The following is a 21,669-nucleotide window of genomic DNA, read 5'->3' as shown; positions in this document are numbered from 1 at the left end:
CAGGGTGGAGGCCCATGTGCTGTCGGACCTCCGTACGATCCCCAATTTGCCAGGCGGAGCTTTTCCAGGGGGATCCTTCGTGCGCGGGCATGGACGGGCGGTCCCTGGGTTGGGATGTGGTGCTGTACCCCGTGTCTAGTCATGGCTGCCATGAACTGCGATGCCAGAATTGATGGAAAGTCCGCCAGGATTCTGGTGAATTCGTTGTCCGACAGCGTGATGGAGTCCAGGTGTGAGGCCGGCAACTTGGCTTCACCCGGGGAGAATGTCTGGAAAGTCTCGGTATGTACCAATCCTTTTCCTTGCAGGTCGACCAGCAGGCTGTGAGCTCGCGAGAAGTCCGCCCCCAGGAGTGGTTGGACCATGGCAGTCAGTGTGAAGTCCCACGTGAACCAGCTGGCACCGATCTGCAGCTGCACTGTGGGGGTGCTGTAGGTCCGTATCGTGCTGCTGTTTGAAGCCCTCAGGGTGGGTCATGGCTTCCTGTTGCGGGTGTCGTACCCCATCGGGGGCAAGGCACTGATTTCCGCTCCAGTGTTGACCAAGAAGCGGCATCCTGACTGTTTGTCCCAGATGTACAAGAGGCTGTCCTGGTGGACAGCCGCCACAGTCATTAGCTGCAGCTGGAGCTGGCTCTGGCCCTTGCGGGGCGGGCGACAACGGCGGGCTTTTGTGTCCCACCGCTGGTGGTAGAAACACCACTGTTCACTGTCCTCCTCACTCCTGCCCCTGTGTTGTGTGCTGGGCCTGGTCTGGTCTGCTGTTGGGCGCGTGGCCTGGTAATCTGACCGACGGACGCCACCCTCTCCCTCTTGGCTTTCCACAGCACGTCTGCCCGGGCCGCCACCTTCCGGGGGTCGCTGAAATCTGCGTCGGCCAGCAACAGATGTGTGTCCTTGGGCAGTTGCTCTAGGAACGCTTGCTCGAACATGAGGCAGGGCTTGTGTCCGTCAGCCAGGGCCAGCATCTCATTGATCAATGCTGATGGCAGTCTGTCTCCCAAGCCGTCCAGGTGAAGCAGGCGGGCACCCCGCTCACGCTGTGAGAGGCCAAAGGTCCCAATGAGCAGCACTTTGAACGCTTCATATTTGCCTTCTTCCAGGGACGACTGTATGAAATCCGCAACCTGGGCGGCCGTCTCCTGGTCAAGGGCACTCGCCACGTGATAGTAACGCGTAGAATCAGAGGATATCTGCCGAATCTGGAACCGGGCTTCTGCTTGGCTAAACCACACGTGTGGTCGCAGCGGCCAGAAAGTCGGCAGTTTTAGCGAAACTGCGTGAACACATGGAGAGTCGGGCATCTTTGGTCCAAATCCCGTTTGGACCGTTGGGGTCACCAACGTAGCGATGTACTACATACAGAGCTAGAGACAACGACACACAGTCGGTAAGTCGTTTTGAGACTAGTTTATTCAAACTTCGCGGCGCTGGCATTTAATCCCTAGCGCCCACCCTCTCTGGGCGGAAATGACGTCAGAGGTGCATTACCAAAGTCTCTCCCAGCGCGTTGGCTATTTGTGAGCCGGTTTGCCTGTGCAGAAAGTGGGTCACCACATCCTTATGTTTTTATGTAATTTTAATTTTAATCCCTAAGTATATAAAATAATCATTAACTAATTTAAAAGGTAAACTTCCATAAATTGGAACCTGTCTATTTAAGGGGAAACAACTCACTCTTATTAAGATTCATGTTATACCCAGAAAAATGACTAAACTGAGCCATCAATGATATAACTGCAGGAATGGATTTCTCAGGATCAGATATCTATAAAAACAAGTCATCTACATATAATGATAACTTATGTATATCCATCCCACGAGTAATGCCAAAAATGTTAGGTAATTCTCTAATAGCAATTGCCAGAGGTTCCAGGGCAATATCAAAGAATAATGGACCGAGAGGACAACTTTTCCTGGTACCCTGAAATAAGCGAAAAAAGGGAGATGTTTGATTGTTTGTAAAAACTGAGGCTACTGGAGTATGATATATCAATTTAATCAGGATATAAATGTCAGGCTAAAGTTAAACTTCTCAAGCACAGTAAATAAATACGGCCATTCAACTCCATCAAATGCTTTCTCCGCATCTAATGAAATGACACATTCTGGGGTGCTACGTGAAGGAGTATATACAATGTTCATTAACCTCCTAATATTGAAAAAAGAATAGAGATTTTTAATAAAACCAGTTTGATCCTCTGAGATAATTTGAGGTAATACCTTCTCCAGCCTGGTCACCAGTAACTTGGAAAAGATCTTGGAATCTACGTTCAACAGGGATATCGGTCTATAGGACGCACAGTCAATAGGGTCTTTATCTTTTTTCAATATTAAAGAAATGGAAGCTCTATAAAAAGATTGTGGAATTGTTCAAGTTTTTTTTCTTCTACTCTTTCTCCTTGGTTATGTGGGATTTTTGAAGAACTACTTTGGATTTCTTAATACAAGATCATAAGGCTTTGGAGTAGAATTAGGTAATACAGTCTATTGAATTTGCTCTGCCATTCTATCATGGCTGATTTGTTATCCCTCTTAGTTCTGTTCTCTTGCTTTTTCACCATACCTTCAATGCCTTGGCTAATTAAGAAACAATCAATTTCCATTTTAAATATACCCAATGACTGACTGACTGGATGGGTGGGTCTGTCTGTCTCTGTCTCTCTCTCTATATAAAACACACACACAGAAAGAGAGGCCAACTGGCTTATTCATTATGTACATGGAGGTCATATAAATGTTGCAAAGAAAAGGGTAATATTTCTATGATGGTCCATAATTGCTGCTGTAGTCCTCATTTCGCATTTCTTTCCTATTCAAGGTAACATTGTTTTTTCAAGGACTTACATATTTTGCTCACAAATGCTATGACAGAAGGTCACGTAGAAGCATATTACATTAGCATTCCACAATACTATTGTTACATTTATGTTCACATGCTACAGTTTGATAAGTAGAAATAACCTGTCAAACTTTTCCAGAATTTAACTCATTGCCTTGTCATTGTTCTGCTATATCCAATAACAAAATAAACTTCATATCTCAAATGATACCTTGATTAATCTAGGAAATACCTCCCTATGACTTTCATACTTTTAACATACAGCCGCATTTTGAATACACTCATTGTTTCCTCTTTGTTTTTGTAGACAGGCTGTCATGTGTCTTTTAATCATTTTTATCCAGTTTAGATAACTGGACATGGTAGCATAGTGGCAGCGGACCTAGGTTCGATTCCCATTGCTGCCTGTTAGGAGTTTGTACCTTCTTCCCATGGCTGTGTGGGTTTCTCCGGGTGCTCCAATTTCCTTCCACAATATGGAGGCATACCGGATGGTAAATTAATTGGTCACTGTAAATTGTCCTATGATTAGGCTACTGTTAGAAATTGGTGGGTTGTTGTGTGGCATGGCTTGAAAGGCCAAAAGAGCAGACTTCACACAGTATCTCAATAAATAAATAAAATTACTTCAGAACTCTGCTCCAACATTCCTGCATGATTTTAGCTTGCTTTGTTCTTGAAGCACACAGTGCCTTTCCTCCAATGTTCTCAATGCATGAATTGTCAATGTTATCAATTCTGAATTTCTTACACTGAGGAAAATGAGATGTAAGTTATTTCTATCACCTCATACAGTTAAAAGCAGTTGAAGTTTCCAATGCCTTTGCAAGAAGCAACAATGACCAACTGACTTAAGTTCATGCAAAGACGTTGCAGGTTCTATAAGGGAAAGTGCACCTTGATGAAGCAGGATCTCCCCAATATCAGCTTCTCAACATTTGTTTTAAACTAGATGGCATCTAGGATGAGTGATCAGCCTTGCATTTCACAATAGCCTTCCTATTGCCAATACCTTGAAATTCACACCCAGGAGTTTTAAAATCCAAAACACTGGTGAGTTTCTCGCAGGCATACTTTTTGACTACTAGGGGGAAATAATCAGGGTCTTTCAGGTAAGGCATGTCCTTCAAAGAATTAACTTAAATGCCAACTGCAAATCTGGTTACTGGAAATGCATTCAATTGGTTGGCACGTTGGTCTTCATAAATCAGGGCACAGAGTACAGGAGTTGTGATGTTGAAGCTTATCATGATGTCAGCCTAACTGAACTGGGAGTACTGACCGCAGTTCAGGTCACTATCTAATGGATTGATATCAATATATTGGAGTCAATGTTGTGGCCATTCTTTGAGTGTGCCAGTGTTTAGAGTGGCTTTTGCTTATCAGGCTTAGATGAGAACAGGCTCGGGTGAGGTTAAGTATTTGGTAGGTTTCTCTCCCTCTGTTCTTACTCGTTCATCCTTATCTCTTAGGGCATAGTAGTGTAGTGAGAATGGCTCCATAGGCAGTGTTTTGTACTGTGTGTGGGATGTGGGAGGTCTGGGAGACCTCCGGCCTGCTGGATAAACACATCACTTGCATTCAACACAGCTCCTGAGAGAAGATGTATTAAGGAACTGGAGCTGCACCTTCAAGACCTTCGACTCATACAGGAGAATAAGGTGATAGACAGAAGCTACAGGGATGTTGTCACCCCCAGATTACAGGAGAGTGGTAAATGGGTGACTGTAAGGAGAAAGAGGGGAAATGCACAACCAGTGCAGTGTACACCTGTGGCCAATCCCCTCAATAATAACTTTAGATACTAGTGAGGGAGACGACCTACTCAGGGGGAGGGGTGCACAGTGAAACACATGATAAAATAGGCCATAGTCAGCATGGTTTCTTCAAAGAAATAGTATTGTCTGATAAATCTGTTGGAATTCTTTAAAGAAACAGTAAGCAGAATAGACAAAGGAGAATCAATAGATGTTATGTCCTTGGATTTTCAGAAGACCTTCGACAAAGTGCCACACACGAGCCTGCTTGATAAACTACAAGCCCATGGTATTACATGAAAGATCTTTGCATGGATAAAGCAGTTCCTGATTGGCAGGAGGCAAAGAGCAGGAATAAAGGAAACCTGATTCTTTTTCAGAAACAGAGTCAGGTATATTATAACAGGTATGTGACATGAAATTTGTTAACTTAGCAACAGCAGTTCAATGCAATACATAATCTAGTGGAGAAAAATAATAATAAACATAATTATAATAAATAAAATAAAAACAATAATAAATAAACAAATATATCAATTATGTATATTGTATAGATTAAAAATATGCCAAAACAGAAATACATTATATTTACATTATACTGTGATGGATTTGGATGATGGAATTAATGGCTTTGTTGCAAAGTTTGCAGAGAATATGAAGATTGGGGGAAGAGCAGACTTGAGGAAGTAGAGAGGCTGCAGAAGGACAGATAGAACCGGAGAATGGGCAAAGAAGTGGCCGATGGAATATAGTGTTGGGAAGTGCATAGCCATGCGCATTGGTAGAACGAATGAAAGGGTTGGCTATTTTCTCAATGGAGGGAAATACAAAAAACTGAGGCACGAAGGGACATGGGAGTCTTAGAGCAGGATTTCCTAAATGTTAATTTGCAGGTTGTGTGTGTGATAAGCAAGGCAAATGTGATGTTACCATTCATTTCAAGAGGACTAGAATATAAAAGCAAGGATGCACTTTTGAGAGTATATAAAGCACTGGTGAGGCCTCACTAGGCTCACTTGGAGTATTTTGGAAACGCAAACATGAGGAAATCTGCAGATGCTGGAAATTCAAGCAACACACAAAAAATGCTGGTGGAACGCAGCAGGCCAGGCAGAATCTATAGGAAGAAGCACTGACGACGTTTCGGGCTGAGACCCTTCGTCAGGACTGCAACACACACAAAATGCTGGTGGAACGCAGCAGGCCAGGCAGCATCTATAAGAAGAAGCATTGTCAGGGTCCCGGGGTAAGGGGGTTTTGGCCCTTATCTTAGAAAGGATATGCTGAAATTGGAGAGCTTTCAAAGGATGGTCATAAAAATGACTCCTGGATTGAATGGCTTGTCATATGAAGAGCGTTTGATGGCTCTGGACCTGTATACATTCAAATTCTGAAGAAGGAGAGGTGACCTAGTTGAAACCTATTAAATAGTGAATGGCCTTGATAGAGTGGATGTGAAGAGGGTATCTCCTATGGTGGAAGAGTCTAAGACCAGAGGACACAGCCTCAGAATTGAGGGTGTCCTTTTAGACCACAGATGAGGAGGAATTTCTTTATCCAGAGAGTGGTGAATCTGTGGAATTCTTTACCACAGGCAGCTGTGGAGACCAAGTCTTTATGTATATTTAAGGCAGAGGTTGATAGATTCTTGATTGGTCAGGGCACAAAGGGATATGGGGAGCAGGAAGGAGATTGGGGCTGTGAGGAAAACTGGATTGGCCATGATGAAAAGGGGAGTAGAGTCTCTGGGCCAAATAGCCTAATTCTACTCCTATCTCTCATGCTTTTATGGCTTTCATTTCAAGAATACTAGAATACAAGAGCAAGGATGTGATGTTGTGGCTTTATGAGGCTTTGGTCAGACCACACTTGAAGTGTTGTCAATCATTCTGGGTCCCTTATCTAAGAAAAGATGTGATGGCATTTGAGAGGGTCCAGAAGAAGTTCATGAGAATGGTTCCAGGAATGAACCGTTTAACCTATAAAGAGTAGTTGATGACTCTGGGCCTGTACTTGCTGGAGGATCTCATTGAAACCTATTAAATATTAAAAGGCCTATGATGAGTGGATCTGGAGAGGGTACTTCCTGTAGTGGGGAGTCTCAGACCAGACAACACTTCCTCTGAACCGAGGGACATCCATTTAGGACGGAGACGAGAAGGAATTTCTTAAGGCCATAGGGTGATGAATCTGTGGAATTCATTGCCACAGCTACTGTGGAGACCAAGTCTTTGAGCCTATTTAAAGCAGAAGTTGATAGGTTCTTGATTAGTCAGTGCATCAAGGGTGGTGGGGAGAAGGCAAGATAATCGGGTTAATAAATCAGTCATGATGTAATGCTGGAGCAGTCTCAATTGGCCAAGTGGCCTAATTCTTCTCCTCTGTCCTATAGGCTCATGGATATGGTCTGGGTGCAGTAAATGGCCTTGGCAGAACATCAGATCAGAAGATCAGGACTAGATGGGTTGAAGAGCATGTTTCTCTGCTTTTGCACTTTATGATTCTATAATTGCAGGAATTTTTTTATGCCTTTATGATTTGCAAGCCTATTAAACTTTCTTCCCATCAGTTCAACAGGTTCCCATTTTCTCTCACTGTTAGCTGAAGATAAGAAATCTAAGAGCCAGCTTGTTCTTATGTTTACACATTTTGTTCCAAAATAATGACAATATGAAATAAAAGTGGTGCACAGAGAAGAAAAGAGACAATATTTCAAATTGATATTATCAGTTTACATTTCCAATATCTATTCTACTTTGCTTTTAGAATATTGAGAATCATCCTGTACACTTTATCTTTAAAGACTCTGAACTAGTCTGGAAAAGGGACAAACTTTTCAAAAGAAAAATCTAAAATACTGGGAAAAGATCAGAAAGAAGTTGTCAGATGATGGAATGAGTGATTGCAATTGCAATCAGCATAAATGCAAAGATATTTGGATAAATTATGTCTTTGTTTATTAAAGTTTTCACAATACCATGAAAAGCTGTAATTTCCAAGAACATTTTCAGTTTCCAGTTTCCAGAAGGCAGGATAAGTAGATTTACCTGATTTTTACTCTTTGGTTTATGATCCCAGACAATAATACTCTTTTCAGTGACTGTTACAATTCGTTTTAGCTGGCTGAGGTAATCACAGCCAGACACTGGGGAAGTATCCTAGGTAAAAGTAATAATTAATTAATACAACTATAAGCAATGATTAACAAAATTTTGCATGATATTTGTCATTCCTGTGGATGTAGAAGAGGACAGCGTAGCACAGGCCCTCAGCCCATGATGTTGTGCTGTCCTATATAAAACTACTTCCCAATCAATCCAACCCTTCCCTCTTAAACTGCCGATTACACTCAACTTTATTCATCCTCATGAATACCTAAGTGTCTCTAACAGCCACTGGTATCATGCTATCAGCTTCTATCTGTATTCCTGGCAGTGCATTCCAGCAACATACCACGCTCTGTGTAAAAAACCTACTTCCAAAACCTCCTCTAAATGGTATTCACCATTGCTGTCCAATGAAAAAAAGCACTGGTTCTACACTCTGTCTATGGTTTTCATAATCTTACACTCCTTTATGTATTGTTTTTCATTTTCCTTCACTCCAAAGAGAAAAGCACCAGCTTGCACAACCTTTCCTCATAAGATATATTCATTAGTCCTGGTAAATCTCCTCTGCACCCTCAATCAAGCTTTCATAACCTTCTTTCAAAGAGGCAAGCAGAACTAATCACAATACTCCAAGTGTGGTCTAAACAGAGTTTTATCAATCTCAATGAGTACCATCCAGAGGCACTTTGGCCCACTGTGACGAAGTGCTTTGGAAGGCTGGTAATGAAACTTATCAACTCCTGCCTGAGGAGTGACTTAGATCTGCTCCAAATTGCCTATCATCATTACGGGTCACCAGCAGATGCCACTTCATTGATTCTTCACTCAACTCTTGAACATCTGAGCAGTGAAGATGCATATATCAGAATGCACTTCAGTAACTACAGCTTGGCATTCAATACGATCATCCCCTCAAAACTGATCAATAAGCTCCAACAGCTAGGCCTGAGTACCTATGTGCAACTGGATTCTTCATTTCCTCACTTGCAGATCCCAGTCAATTTGGATTGGCAACAATATCGCCTCCACGGTCACCATCGCCACCAGTGTACCACACGGCTGAGTGCTTAGCCTCATTCTCGACTTACTTGATACTTATGACTGTGAGGCTAACCACAGGTCCAATGCCATATTTAAGTTTGCTGACGACACTACCATTATCAGCTGAATGAAAGCCGATGATGAATCAGCATAGAGGAGGGAGATTGAAATTCTGGCCAAGTGGTGCCACAATAACAACCTCACGCACAATATCAGCAAGACCAAGGGGCTGATTACTGACTACAGGTGGAGGAAACTGGTGGTCCAGTTGGGGGTCCAGATGGAGGGGGTCAGCAACTTTAAATTCCTTAGCATTATCATTTCAGAGTGTTTGTCCTGGGTTCAGCGAGTGCCGTTACAAGGAAACGCACAGCTCCTCTACTTCCTCAGAAGAATGCAAAGAATTGGCAAGTCAACAGAAACTTTAACAAACTCTCTCTATATATATGGTGTAGAGTATATTGACTGGTTGCATCATGGCTTGGTGTGGAAACACCAATGCCCTTGAATGGAGAATCATACAAAAAGTAGTGGATACAGCCCAGTCCATCATGGGTATAGCCCTCCCCACCATTGAGCACATCTACAATCATCATCAAGGACCCCCACCATCCAGGCCATGCTCTCTTCTCACTGCTGCCATCAGGAAGGAGGTACAGGAGCATGAGGACCCACAGGACCTGGTTCTAGAACAGTTATTACCCTTCACCCATCAGGCTCTTGAACCAGAGGGGATCACTTCTCTCAACTTCAATCACTCCATCACTGAACTGTCCTTACAACCTATGGACTTCAATTCAAGAATTCTTCATTTCATGTTCTCGATATTTATTGCTTATTTATTATTGTATCTTTCTATTTACTGAGCATGTTCATAAGAAATGATATATATGTACTTTGATAGTAAATTTATTTTGAACTTTTGAACTTTGTAACATTACCTTGTGGCTCTTGAACTCATTCAATCTTTCCTCATAACTTGGGTCTGGAGGACCTGAATTATATAGGAAGATTGAATAGGATAGGACTTTTTTCCTTGGAATGTAGAAAATTGAGAGGAGATTTAATAAAGGTATACAAAATTATAGGGGGTATAAATAGGGTAAATGCAAGCAGGCTTTTTCCACTGAGGATGTGTGGAACTACAACCAGAGCTCATGGGTTAAGGGTGAAAGGTAAAAAGTTTAAGGGAAACATGATGGGAAACTTCTTCATTTGGAGGGTTGTGAGATTATGGAATGAGCTGCCAGCAGAAGTGATGCATTCCCTCATATCCAGTTGGTTATTGAGATCATTCCTTTTATTAGTACTCCTGAAGTTTCTATTTTTCAAGAATTTGTTCTTAGGTCCTGAATATACATTTACTATACTCGTAGCTGTCACGGTTCACCTAACTGAGAGGATTGTATACTCACACTAGCTCTGGTAAATGTCTGAAGATTCATCTGTAAAAGAAATTGGAAACTGCAATCAAAGTGATTTCCAGATTGCCACATTTAAAAGTTTAACTATTAGTTATCCATAGGTGATTTTTCAAGAACTTTCCAACACTTGCAATCCAATAGATCTAAAAAAAACTAACATCTTCCTACATTAGTAACATATGAAGCAATGCAGGCATTGTTTCTGTGTTGAACATAATGGAAAAAGTGTCCTGAAAGAAACCAAAGATAATTTGAAAACCAGAAAGTGTAACAGAGGCCAGGATGAAGAATTAATAATTTAGACTTTAAAATGTTTGAAGTTTTGGAATTCGCATCTCACTGAACACATCAATTAAAGGGCTGTTGCCAGAATGTGCTTCAGGCTATTTTTGACATTAGTATACTGCACCCTTAGCTAATTTAGCACTCTTCATGATGCATTTATATTGTCCATTCCCCACACGTTCAATGGCCCGTCCCAACTGACAGTATAAGGAGGTATAACCACTTTGCATTTTCTTATGATGCCTGTTTGTAGGGATACTACCACTAAATATATCTTTACCTCCCCCACCCTCTCTGTTTCCTACAGATTGCTCACTCAATGATTCCCTTTTCCATTCATCTCTCCCCACTAATCTCTGCATTTATTCCTACAAGCAGCCTAAATGCTACGCCTGCCCATTCATTATCTCCCACACCTCCGTTCAGGGTCCTAAACAATCCTTGCAGGTGATGTAACACTTCACCTGTGAATGTGCTGGGGTCATCTATTGGGTCTAGTGTTCTTGATGTGGCCTCCTCTACACTGGGGAGACCCATCATAAATTGGGGGACCACTTTGTTTGGCACCTCCTCTCCATCTGACAAAAGCAGAACTTTCTGATGGCCAAACCTTTTAATTTTGATTCCTTTTCCCATTTTGACATGTTGGTCCATGGTCTCTTGTGCAAAGATGAGGCCACCTTTAGGGTGGTGGAGCAACATGTTATATTCTATCTGGGTTGCCCCCAACCTGATGGCATGAATATTGATTTCTCTTTCCAGTAAAACTATTTCCTCCTCCCCTCTTCTTCTATTCCCCGTTCTGGCCTTTACATCTTCTCACCTGCCTACCACTTCCCCTTGGATCCCTTCCTACTTCCCTTTCTCCTATGGTCCACTCTCCTTTCCTATTAGATTTCTTCCTCTCCAGCCCTTCATCTTTCCTACCAACCTAGCTTCACCTATCACCTTCTAGCTATTCTCCTTCACCTTTCTCCCCCTTCAATATCAGCCCTGAAGAAGGGAAGGGTCTCAGCCCAAAACATAAAATGTTTATTCATTTTCATTGATGTTGCCTGACCTGCTGAGTTCCTCTAGCATTTTGTGTGTATTGCTTTGTATAGTTCAGGGAGTTGACATCACTTGTTGAAATGGTGAACAAAGACATTCCTATCTCTACTTCTACCAGAAAACCATTCAGTATATGTATTTTTTCTTTCTGATGAAATTTGTTACATGAGTACATTGCATTCTGCCTTTCAAGTATTTCAAGTATTTGATATTACTGTGATCTCAACTTCACAATTCAATTTATCTGTGGAAATGCTTTCATTGTTTACTGATCAAGAAAGCTCCATTGCCTTGAGTATGTATGCAGCACTGCTCAATGGTCAGAGTTGCAATGCTCAGAGAAAATCACTTTTTTCTTTCTTAAATGGATGGACCTTATTTTTCAATGAGCACCTTTAGTTTTAGGTTCTCCCACACCAACAAACAATCACTCTACATCCACCTTCTCTGGAACTCTCCAGAGTGTATGTTTCAGCCAAATATCAGTGTTATACAAGTGAACTTCATATGGGCAGTTTTATGTGCCAGTCACCCTTGCACCTCTAACTAGATTTCTCCCACTATCATTCCCCATGAAAAGTTCCTGTAGGGGATGATGTCTCAAGTGGGTCCTGGCAACAGGTTCTGCCAAGTGCAGCGGCAGATTTGGATGCTTGACAGGTCAGTGTATGATACTTTTCTTTCCTCCCAGCTTTCACTGACAGCCACCACTCACCCACACTCACTTCTGGACCCCTGACACCTAATATCCCAAGCATGAGCTCAGACATCCCAGTCCTCTTCCCAATAATTTCTCTAGTCTCAAGACATGACCTGATCCTGTATTGCTAAGATACAAAGATTCAAAGTATATTTATTATCTAAGTATTATGCAGTATACAACCTTGTGATTTGTCTTCCCATAGACTGTCATGAAACAAAGAAAACTATCAAACTCCCAATGCATTAAAAAAAATGAGCAAATCATCCAAACAGCAAAAAAGTTATCAAAGGAGTCCAGGCATATTCAGTCCAGCTCAGTTCAGCCTAACCCACTGCTGTGTCTTTGTTATCGGCAGGCCACAGGGCCAGTCCGCTCTGATCAAAATCACACAAAAATAGCAACGAAAAACAGGATGTCCAGAAACCAGAAACACATCATAATGTGAACATCATTCATCCTGCCAGTTTAATAATGCTGTCTTATTTCAACACCTACCTCACCTTCATGCTGTCCATGACACCATCCAAACTACCAATCTGAACATTGTTCCCATCAATCTTCCAAGCTTCTTTTTCAGCTTTCCCTAAACTTGCATCCTAACTGCCCAAGTCTGGGTCCTTTGACTCAGTTGAAGTTTCCAGTGGAGGGTCATTGATGATGAAGCCACATCCATCCAACACTGCAGTTTCCAGGTAAGACCTGAAGACCATAAGATATAGGAGCAGAATTGGGCCATTTAGACCATCGAGTCTGCTCCGCTGTTTCATCACGGCTGATCCAATTTTTCTCTCAGCCCCAAGCTTCTGCCTTCTCTCCGCATCCCTTCATGCATGACCAACCAATGACCTATCAACCTCTGTATTAAATATACATAAAGACTTGGGTTCCACAGCTGTGGCAAAGAATTCCACAGATTCACCACTCTCTGGCTAAAGAAATTCCTCCTAAACTCCGTTCTGAAAGGATACCCCTATATTCTGAGGCTGTGTCCTCTGTTCTTAGACTCTTCCAACAAAGGAAACATTCTCTCCACATCCACTCTATCAAGGTCAAACATATTCGACAGCTTTCAATTAGGTCAGTACTCCTTCTTCTGCATTCCAGTGAGTGCAGGAGCAGAGACATCAAACGTTCTTCATATGACAAGTCATTCAATCCAGAAATCATTTTCGTGAACCTCCTTTCAACCCTCTCCAGTTTTAGCACATCCTTTCTAAGGGGTCAAAAGCTGTTCACAATACTCCAAGTGAGGCCTTAAATTCTCAACAATACATCCTTTCTTTTATATTCAAGTCCTCTTGAAATGAATGCTAACATTGTATTTGCCTTCCTCACCACAGACTCAACCTGTAAATGAACCTTTAGAGGATCCTGCACAAAGATTCAAAGTCTATTTGCACCTCAGGTTTTTGAATTTTCTCTCCACTTAAGAAAATAGTCAACCCTTTCATTTTTTCTACCAAAGTGCATGACCATACACTTCCCAACACTGTTGTATTCCATCTCCCATATCTTTGCCTATTCTCCTATTCTGTCTAGTCCTTCTGTAACCTCTCAGCTTCCTCAAAACTATCTGCCATTCCACCTATCTTGCTATCGTCTACAAACTTTGCAGCAAAGCCATCAATTCCATTATCCAAGTCACTGACATGTAACTTAAAAATAATCAGTCCCAACACAGACCCCTCTGGAACACCACTAGTCACTGCCAGCCAGCCAGAAAAGGTTCTCTTTACTCCCATTCTTTGCCTCCTGCCAATAAGCCTCAGTGTTGTCCATGCTAGAATCTTTCCTGTTAATACCATGAGTTTGTAGCTTGTTAAGCAGCCTCATGTGTAGCTCCTTGTCAAAGGCCTTTTGAAAATCCAAATACACATCAGCCAATTCTCCTTTGTCTATCCTGCTTGTCATTTCTTCAACAAATTCCAGCAGATTTGACAGGCAAGATTTTCCCTTGAGGAAGACTGGAAAATTGCGAATGTCACTCCACTCTTGAAGAAGGGAGAGAGGCAGAAGAAAGGAAACTATAGGCCAATTAGTCTGACTTCAGTAGTTGGGAAGATTTTGGATTCACGGGTGAGGTCTCAGGGTACTTGGACGCACATAATAAAATAGGCTGCAGTCAGCAAGGTTTCCTCAAGTGAAAACCTCGCCTGACAAATCTGCTTGAATTATTTAAAGAAATAAAAAAGCAGAATAGACAAAGGAGAATTGATTGATGCTGTGTACTTGGATTCTCAGAAAACCTTTGATAAGGTGCAACACAGGAGATTGCTTAACAAATTAAGAGCTCGCAGTATTAAAGGAAAGAAACTAACATAGACAGAGCACTGGCTGATAGGTAGGAGGCAAAAGGTGTGATGCACCATCAATAACTCTCGGAGACACGAGATAAGGTAGGCTTTTATTGGCTGGAAGAAAGCACCGTCAGCAGCAAGCGACCACCACACAACATCCTGGAGACTGAGGGAGGAACAGTGCCTCCAATTGCCTTTATGCAGGGGTCCGTGGGAGGAGCCACAGGAGCAGTTAGCAGAGGGGCGTGTCCAGACAATTATATGTAGTTCACCACAAGGTGGGAATAAAGGGAGTATTATCTGGTTGGCTGCTGGTGACTAGTGGTGTTTCACAGCCAATGGTGTTTGAACTGCTTCTTTTTTTGTTGTATGTCAATGAGTTGCATGGCTAAGTAAATGGCCTTGTGGCCCAGTTTGCAGACGATACAAAGAAAAGGGGAGACGCAGGTAGTGTTGAGGAAGCAGGGAGGCTGCAGAAGGCCTTAAACAGATTAGGAGAATGGGCAAAGAAGTGGCAGATGGAATACAATGTTGGGAAGTGTACAGTCATGAGCATTGGTAGAAGGAACAAAACAACATACTGTTCTTTAAACAGGCAGAAAATTCAAAAATCTGAAGTGCAAAGGGATTTGGGAGTCCTCGGGTAGAATTCCCTAATGGTTAGCCTGCAGGCTGAATGGGTAGTGAGAAAAACAAATGCAACTATAGCATTCATTTTGAGAGGACTAGAATATAAGAGCAAGGATTTAATGGTATTGCTTTATATAGCACTAGTGAGGCCTCACTTGAAATAGGGTGAGTAGTTTTGGTCACCATATCTAAGAAAGGATGTGCTGACATTGGAGAGGGTTCAGAGGAGGTTCACAAGAAAGATTCTGGGAAGGATATGGTTATCATTTGAGGAGCATTTGATGGCTTTGGGCTGGTATTTGCTGGAATTAAGACAAATAAGAGGGATCTCATTGAAACCTATTAATTGTTGAAAGACCTAGATAGAGTGGATGTGGAGAGGATGTTTCCTATAGTGGGGGAGTCTAGGACCGGAAGGCACAGCCTCAGAATCAAGAGACATCCGTTTAAAATGCCGATGAGGAGGAATTTCTTCAGTTAGAGGGTGGTGAATCTGTGAAATTCATTGCCACCGGCAGCTGTGGAAGCCAAGTCATTGGATGCATTTAAGGATGAAGTTGATAGGTTCTTGATTAGTAAGGGCTTCAAAAGTTATGGAGAGAAGGCAGAAGAATGGGGTTGAGAGGGAAAATGGATCAGCCAAGATGAAATTGCAGAGCAGATTCGATGGGCCAAATGGCCAAATTCTGCTCCTATATCTTAAGGCCTTATGAATGCTTGCAGCATTTTTACTTTATTTCCAGATGTACAACATTTGCAGGATATTGTACGGAAAATTAATTCAATAGCATTCTAATCATTCAAGTTAGTTTTATTTTCCTTTTGGATTATGGACACTATGCAGATGCATTTTCTTTTCTTTTTCTTTTTCTTTTTCAATCTTTTTATTAAGTTTCATATATATATAAAGAAAAACATAACACAATGATGAATAGGTTATGAATACAATAGAATTGAAATTACATTGGTAATAAGATAATAATATCCTATTAAAATATCAACAGAAAAAAGTACATTAATCAATCAAGTCTAAATAACTATATATGAAAAAAAACAAAAATAATCGTCAAAAAAGAAAAAAAATTGAAAATAAGTAAAAGAAAATGTATATTGATAAAAGAACACTAAACTAAACTAAACTAACATGGGCAATAGTAACAGTTTATAAGTATGTGATAGTGTCAAAAAAACTCCGGAACTCCATACCTGAACAAGAATAAGCAGAAAGAAGGTCTGGAAAAGGTCAGATTAATTCATATGAAAATGTCGAATAAACGGTCTCCAAGTTTCTTCAAATTTGACTGATGGGTCAAAAATAGTGCTTCTGATTTTTTCCAAACTTAGATATGAAATAGTTTGGGAAAGCCACTGAGACGTGGTAGGAGGATTTACTTCTTTCCAGTTTTGTAATATAGACCTTCTGGCCATTAATGTTCCAAAAGCAATCATTCGTCTGATTGAAGGGGAAAACTGAATACCATCCTCATTTGGTATACCAAAAATTGCAGTAATAAAATGAGGTTGTAAATCGATATTCCAAATTGAAGAAATGGTAACAAATATGTCCTTCCAATAGTTATGTAAAGTGGGACATGACCAAAACATGTGGGTCAATGAAGCCACTTCTAGATGGCACCTGTCACATTGAGGGTTAATATAAGAGTAAAATCGAGCAGGCTTATCTTTAGACATATAAGCTCTATGTACAATTTTAAATTGTATTAAAGCATGCTTAGCACATATAGAAGAGGAATTAACCATTTGTAAAATTTTTTCCCATTTATCTGTTGAAATATTATATCGAAGTTCTTTTTCCCCATTCTTGTTTAATTCTATCTGATATTTCTGGTTGTATCTTCATAATCATATTATAAATAAAAGCTACTAATCCCTTCTGACAAAGGTTTAAGGTAAAAATCAAATCTGAGAAATCCACTGAAGTTGAATTGGGAAAAGATGGTAGAACCTTATGTAAGAAATTTCTGATTTGTAGATATCTGAAAAAATTAGATTTAGGTAATTTAAATTTGTTGGAAAGTTGGTCAAAGGACATCAAAGTATCTTCAAAAAAAAGATCACGAAAACATTTTATACCTTTCCTTTTCCATATGCTAAAAGCTTGATCTGTCCAGGAAGGTTTGAAAAAAAAAGTAAGATAGGGCTATCAAGAACAAAGTTTTTCAAAGTAAAAAACTTACGAAATTGAAACCAAATTCGTAATGTAAATTTGTTAACAGGATTAGATATCTGTTTATTGAATTTAACTAAATCAGCAGGAAGAAAAGAACCAAGAACAGAGAATAGAGAATATCCCTTTACCTCGTTACATTCCAAATTTACCCACTGCGGGGCAGATGTATTTTCAATCTACTTGCAATTACCAATGACTCCTTCACAATGTTGTCATTGAATTACACATTTCTCTCATATTTTTTTCATTCAGCATTCTGGTATATTGTCAAATTCTTTTCTGTTGACTTTCATTGTATTTGTATTGGTTGGGTTAAAGTTTGATTCATGTGTTAGAAAATAAGTCCCTACTATACAGCACGTACCATCCACAAAATGCACAATCTTTTGATATGATCCCTCTAATCAAAAAGAACAACAGCAACTGACACAATGAAACATCTCAAAGTATATTCACTTCATGACTTGAGAAATATTATTGCTTCTTTATCATCGATGGGTTTAAGCTCCAGAACACTACCTGGTAACATCTGAGCAGTAGCATCACAATACCCATGAAACATCAAAAACATAGCTCATCACTAACTTCTCAAGTAAAACTGAGGCTAGGAAATAAATATGTGATATCCATATCCAAAAATGAATACATAAAAATGAACAAAATTATGCAATGAACTTTGACAAATTTTGGCAGCAGTTGTGAATTTCTTCTATTTAGATGTTATAATACTCCAGATTATATGTTCATATTCTAAACTGATTTCTTAAGGTTATCATAGCTAGGGGAGGTGTTGCAGATAAGTTCCCACTAACTGTTAAATGCTGCCAATGGAATGCATCTCAAATGGCCTCTGACAACCAAGTTCAGCTCCTGACCTTCACCAACCACCCCACCAGCCTTCGCGTCCGGCATATAATTCACTGTAACTTTCGCCACCTCCAACAGGTTCCCACCCCCACTATCCGCTTTGCACTGTGATCATTTCCAACACGATTCCCTTGGCCATTTGTCCCACCCCACTTATCTCCCTCTTGGAACTTATTTTTGCAGGCGGAGCAAGTGCTGCACCTGCCCCTACACCTCCCCCCTCACTGCCATTCAGAGCCCCATACAGTCCTTCCAGGTGAGGCGACACTTCACCTACGAGTCTGTTGGGGTCATCTACTGTATCCAGCACTCCCGGTGTGGCCTCATGTATATTGGTGAGGCCAGACATAGATTGGGAGATGGCTTCACCTTGTACATATGCTCTGTCTGCCAGAAAAAGCAAGATCTCCCAGTAGCCATCCATTCTACTTCCCAGTCCAATTTCAACATGTTAGTCCATGGACTCCACTACTGTCATGATGAGGCCACACTCAGGATGGAGGAACAAAACCTTATATTCTGTCTGTGTAGCCCCCAACCTGATGGCATGAACATCGATCTCTCAAATTTCTGGTAACTGCCCTCCCCCCTTCATCATTCCCTATTCCCATTTCCCTCTCATTCATTATCTCCTTACTTGCCCATCACCTCCCACTGGGTGCCCTTCCTTCCCTTTCATTGATGTCCTCTCCTATCAGATACTCCCTTATCTCTTTCACCAATCAACTTCCAAGCTCTTTACTTCACTCCTCCCCCTCTCCCAGTTTCACCTATCACCCACTACCTGGTATTTCTTCCTGCCCTCTCCCCAGCTTTTTACTCTGACTTCTCATCCTTTTTTCTCCAGTCCTGATGAAGGGTTTCAGCATAAAACATTGACAATTTACATTTTTTTCCCGTAGATACTGACTGGTCTGCTGAGTTTCTCCAGCATTTTGTGCATGTTGCCTGGATTTCCTGCATTTGCAGATATTCTCTTATTTGTCTTGGCCTTCACCTATGGTTTAGCTACTAGGCCCAGTGGAACCATTTCTACTGACAGGAGTAGGGTCAAAGGCAGGTCACTGGTGCTTTAAAACCAGTTGCTTCAGGCAAATGGGACCTATCAGATGTGGTTGACAGCACATCTAGAAGGAAAACTCAGATTTCAAACATCTACAAACACGAGGAAATCTGCAGATGCTGGAAATTCAAACAACAACAACACACAAAATGCTGGTGGAACACAGCAGGCCGGGCAGCATCTATAGGGAGAAGCGCTGTCGACGTTTCGGGCTGAGACCCTTCATCAGGACTAACTGGAAGGAAAGATAGTAAGAGATTTGAAAGTAATGGGGGGAGGGGGAAATGCAAAATGATAGGAGAAGACCGGAGGGGGTGGGATGAAGCTAAGAGCTGGAAAGGTGATTGGCGAAAATGATACAGAGCTGGAGAAGGGGAAGGATCATGGGATGGGAGGCCTCAGGAGAAAGAAAGGGGGGGGGGAGCACCAGAGGGAGATGGAGAACAGGCAAACAACTAAATATGTCAGGGATGGGGTAAGAAGGGGAGGAGGGGCATTAACGGAAGTTAGAGAAGTCAATGTTCATACCATCAGGTTGGAAGCTACCCAGCCGGTATATAAGGTGTTGTTCCTCCAACCTGAGTTTGGATTCATTTTGACAGTAGAGGAGGCCATGGATAGACATATCAGAATGGGAATGGGACGTGGATTAAAATGTGTGGCCACTGGGAGATCCTGCTTTTTCTGGCAGACCGAGCATAGGTGTTCAGCGAAATTGTCTCCCAGTCTGCGTCGGGTCTCACCAATATATAAAAGGACACACCGGGAGCACCGGACGCAGTATACCACACCAGCCGACTCACAGGTGAAGTGTCGCCTCACCTGGAAGGACTGTCTGGGGCCCTGAACGGTGGTGAGGGAGGAAGTGTAAGGGCAGGTGTAGCACTTGTTCCGTTTACAAGGATAAGTGCCAGGAGGGAGATCGGTGGGAAGGGATGGGGGAGACGATTGGACAAGGGAGTCACGTAGGGGGCGATCCCTGCGAAAAGCAGAAGGGGGGGAGGGAAAAATGTGTTTGGTAGTGGGATCCCGTTGGAGGTGGCGGAAGTTACGGAGAATTATATGTTGGACCTGGAGGCTGGTGGGGTGGTAGGTAAGGACAAGGGGAACCCTATCTCGAAGGGGGTAGCGGGTGGATGGGGTGAGGGCAGATGTGCGGGAAATGGGAGAGAAGCATTTGAGAGCAGAGTTGATGGTGGACAAAGGAAAGCCCCTTTGTTTAAAAAAGGAAGACATCTCCTTTGTCCTGGAATGAAAAGCCTCATCCTGAGAGCAGATGCGGCGGAGACGGAGGAACTGTGAGAAGGGGATAGCCTTTTTGCAAGAGACAGTGTGGGAAGAGGAATAGTCCAGGTAGCTGTGAGAATCTGTAGGCTTATAGTAGATATCAGTAGATAGGCCGTCTTCAGAGATGGAGACAGACAGATCAAGAAAGGGGAGGGAGGTGTCGGAAATGGACCAGGTAAATTTGAGGGCAGGGTGAAAGTTGGAGGCAAAGTTAATGAAGTCGACGAGCTCAGCACGCGTGCAAGAGGCAACGCCAATGCAGTTGTCGATGTAGCGAAGGAAAAGAGGGGGATGGATACCGGTATAGACTTGGAACATGGACTGTCCAACAAAACCAACAAAAAGGCAGGCATAACTGGGACCCATACGGGTGCCCATGGCTACACCCTTGGTTTGGAGGAAGTGGGAGGAGCCAAAGGAGAAATTATTGAGAGTAAGAACTAATTCCGCTAGACGGAGGAGAGTGGTGATAGAGGGGAATTGGTTATGTCTGGAATCCAAAAAAAACCGAAGAGCTTCGAGACCATCTCGGTGGGGGATGGAGGTATATAGGGACTGGACGTCCATGGTGAAAATAAGACGGAGGGGGCCAGGGAACTTAAAATCATTGAAAAAATTCAAAGCATGAGAAGTGTCACGAACATAGGTGGGAAGAGATTGAACAAGGGGGGATAAGACAGTGTCAAGGTATGCAGAAATGAGTTCAGTGGGGCAGGAGACAATAGGTCTGATGCACCATCAATAACTCACACTGAGACGTAAGGCGAGATATCGGCTTTTATTGACTGGAAGAAGGAACCAGGAGTGAGTGTCCATCATACTATGTCCTGGAGACTGAGGCCAAGCGTCAGGCCTCAGATCGCCTTTATACAGGGGCCTGTGGGAGGAGCCACAGGAGCAGTCAGCAGGGGGCGTGTCCAGAAAGGCACATAGTTCACCACAAGGTCTACCTGGACTGGCAGGTTTGTGGATCTTGGGTAAGAGGTAGAAACGGGAAGTGCGGGCTGTGGGAACTATGAGGTTGGTGGAAGGAGATGGGAGATCCCCAGAGCTGATAAGGTTGGTGATGGTATAGGAGACAATGGCCTGGTGCTCCTTAGTGGGGTCATGATCAAGGGGTAAA

General features: G+C 42.2%; 1 protein-coding gene across 1 annotated transcript in view; it reads right to left on the bottom strand.

Annotated features, from left to right (window-relative positions):
• Nucleotides 1-21,669, bottom strand: part of LOC132403322 (WD repeat-containing protein 64-like) — a 129,568-nt gene that overhangs the window by 89,427 nt on the left and 18,472 nt on the right. Inside the window, exon 5 of the mRNA XM_059986773.1 lies at nt 7,646-7,756. Coding sequence (XP_059842756.1) covers nt 7,646-7,756 — 111 coding nt within the window. The remainder of the gene's footprint in view (nt 1-7,645; nt 7,757-21,669) is intronic.

The sequence above is a fragment of the Hypanus sabinus genome, chromosome 12 (assembly GCF_030144855.1).
Source record: "Hypanus sabinus isolate sHypSab1 chromosome 12, sHypSab1.hap1, whole genome shotgun sequence".
In the NCBI taxonomy this organism is placed as follows: domain Eukaryota; kingdom Metazoa; phylum Chordata; class Chondrichthyes; order Myliobatiformes; family Dasyatidae; genus Hypanus; species Hypanus sabinus.
Note: the sequence above shows the minus strand (reverse complement) of the source record. Positions and strands in the feature narration are given on the sequence as shown.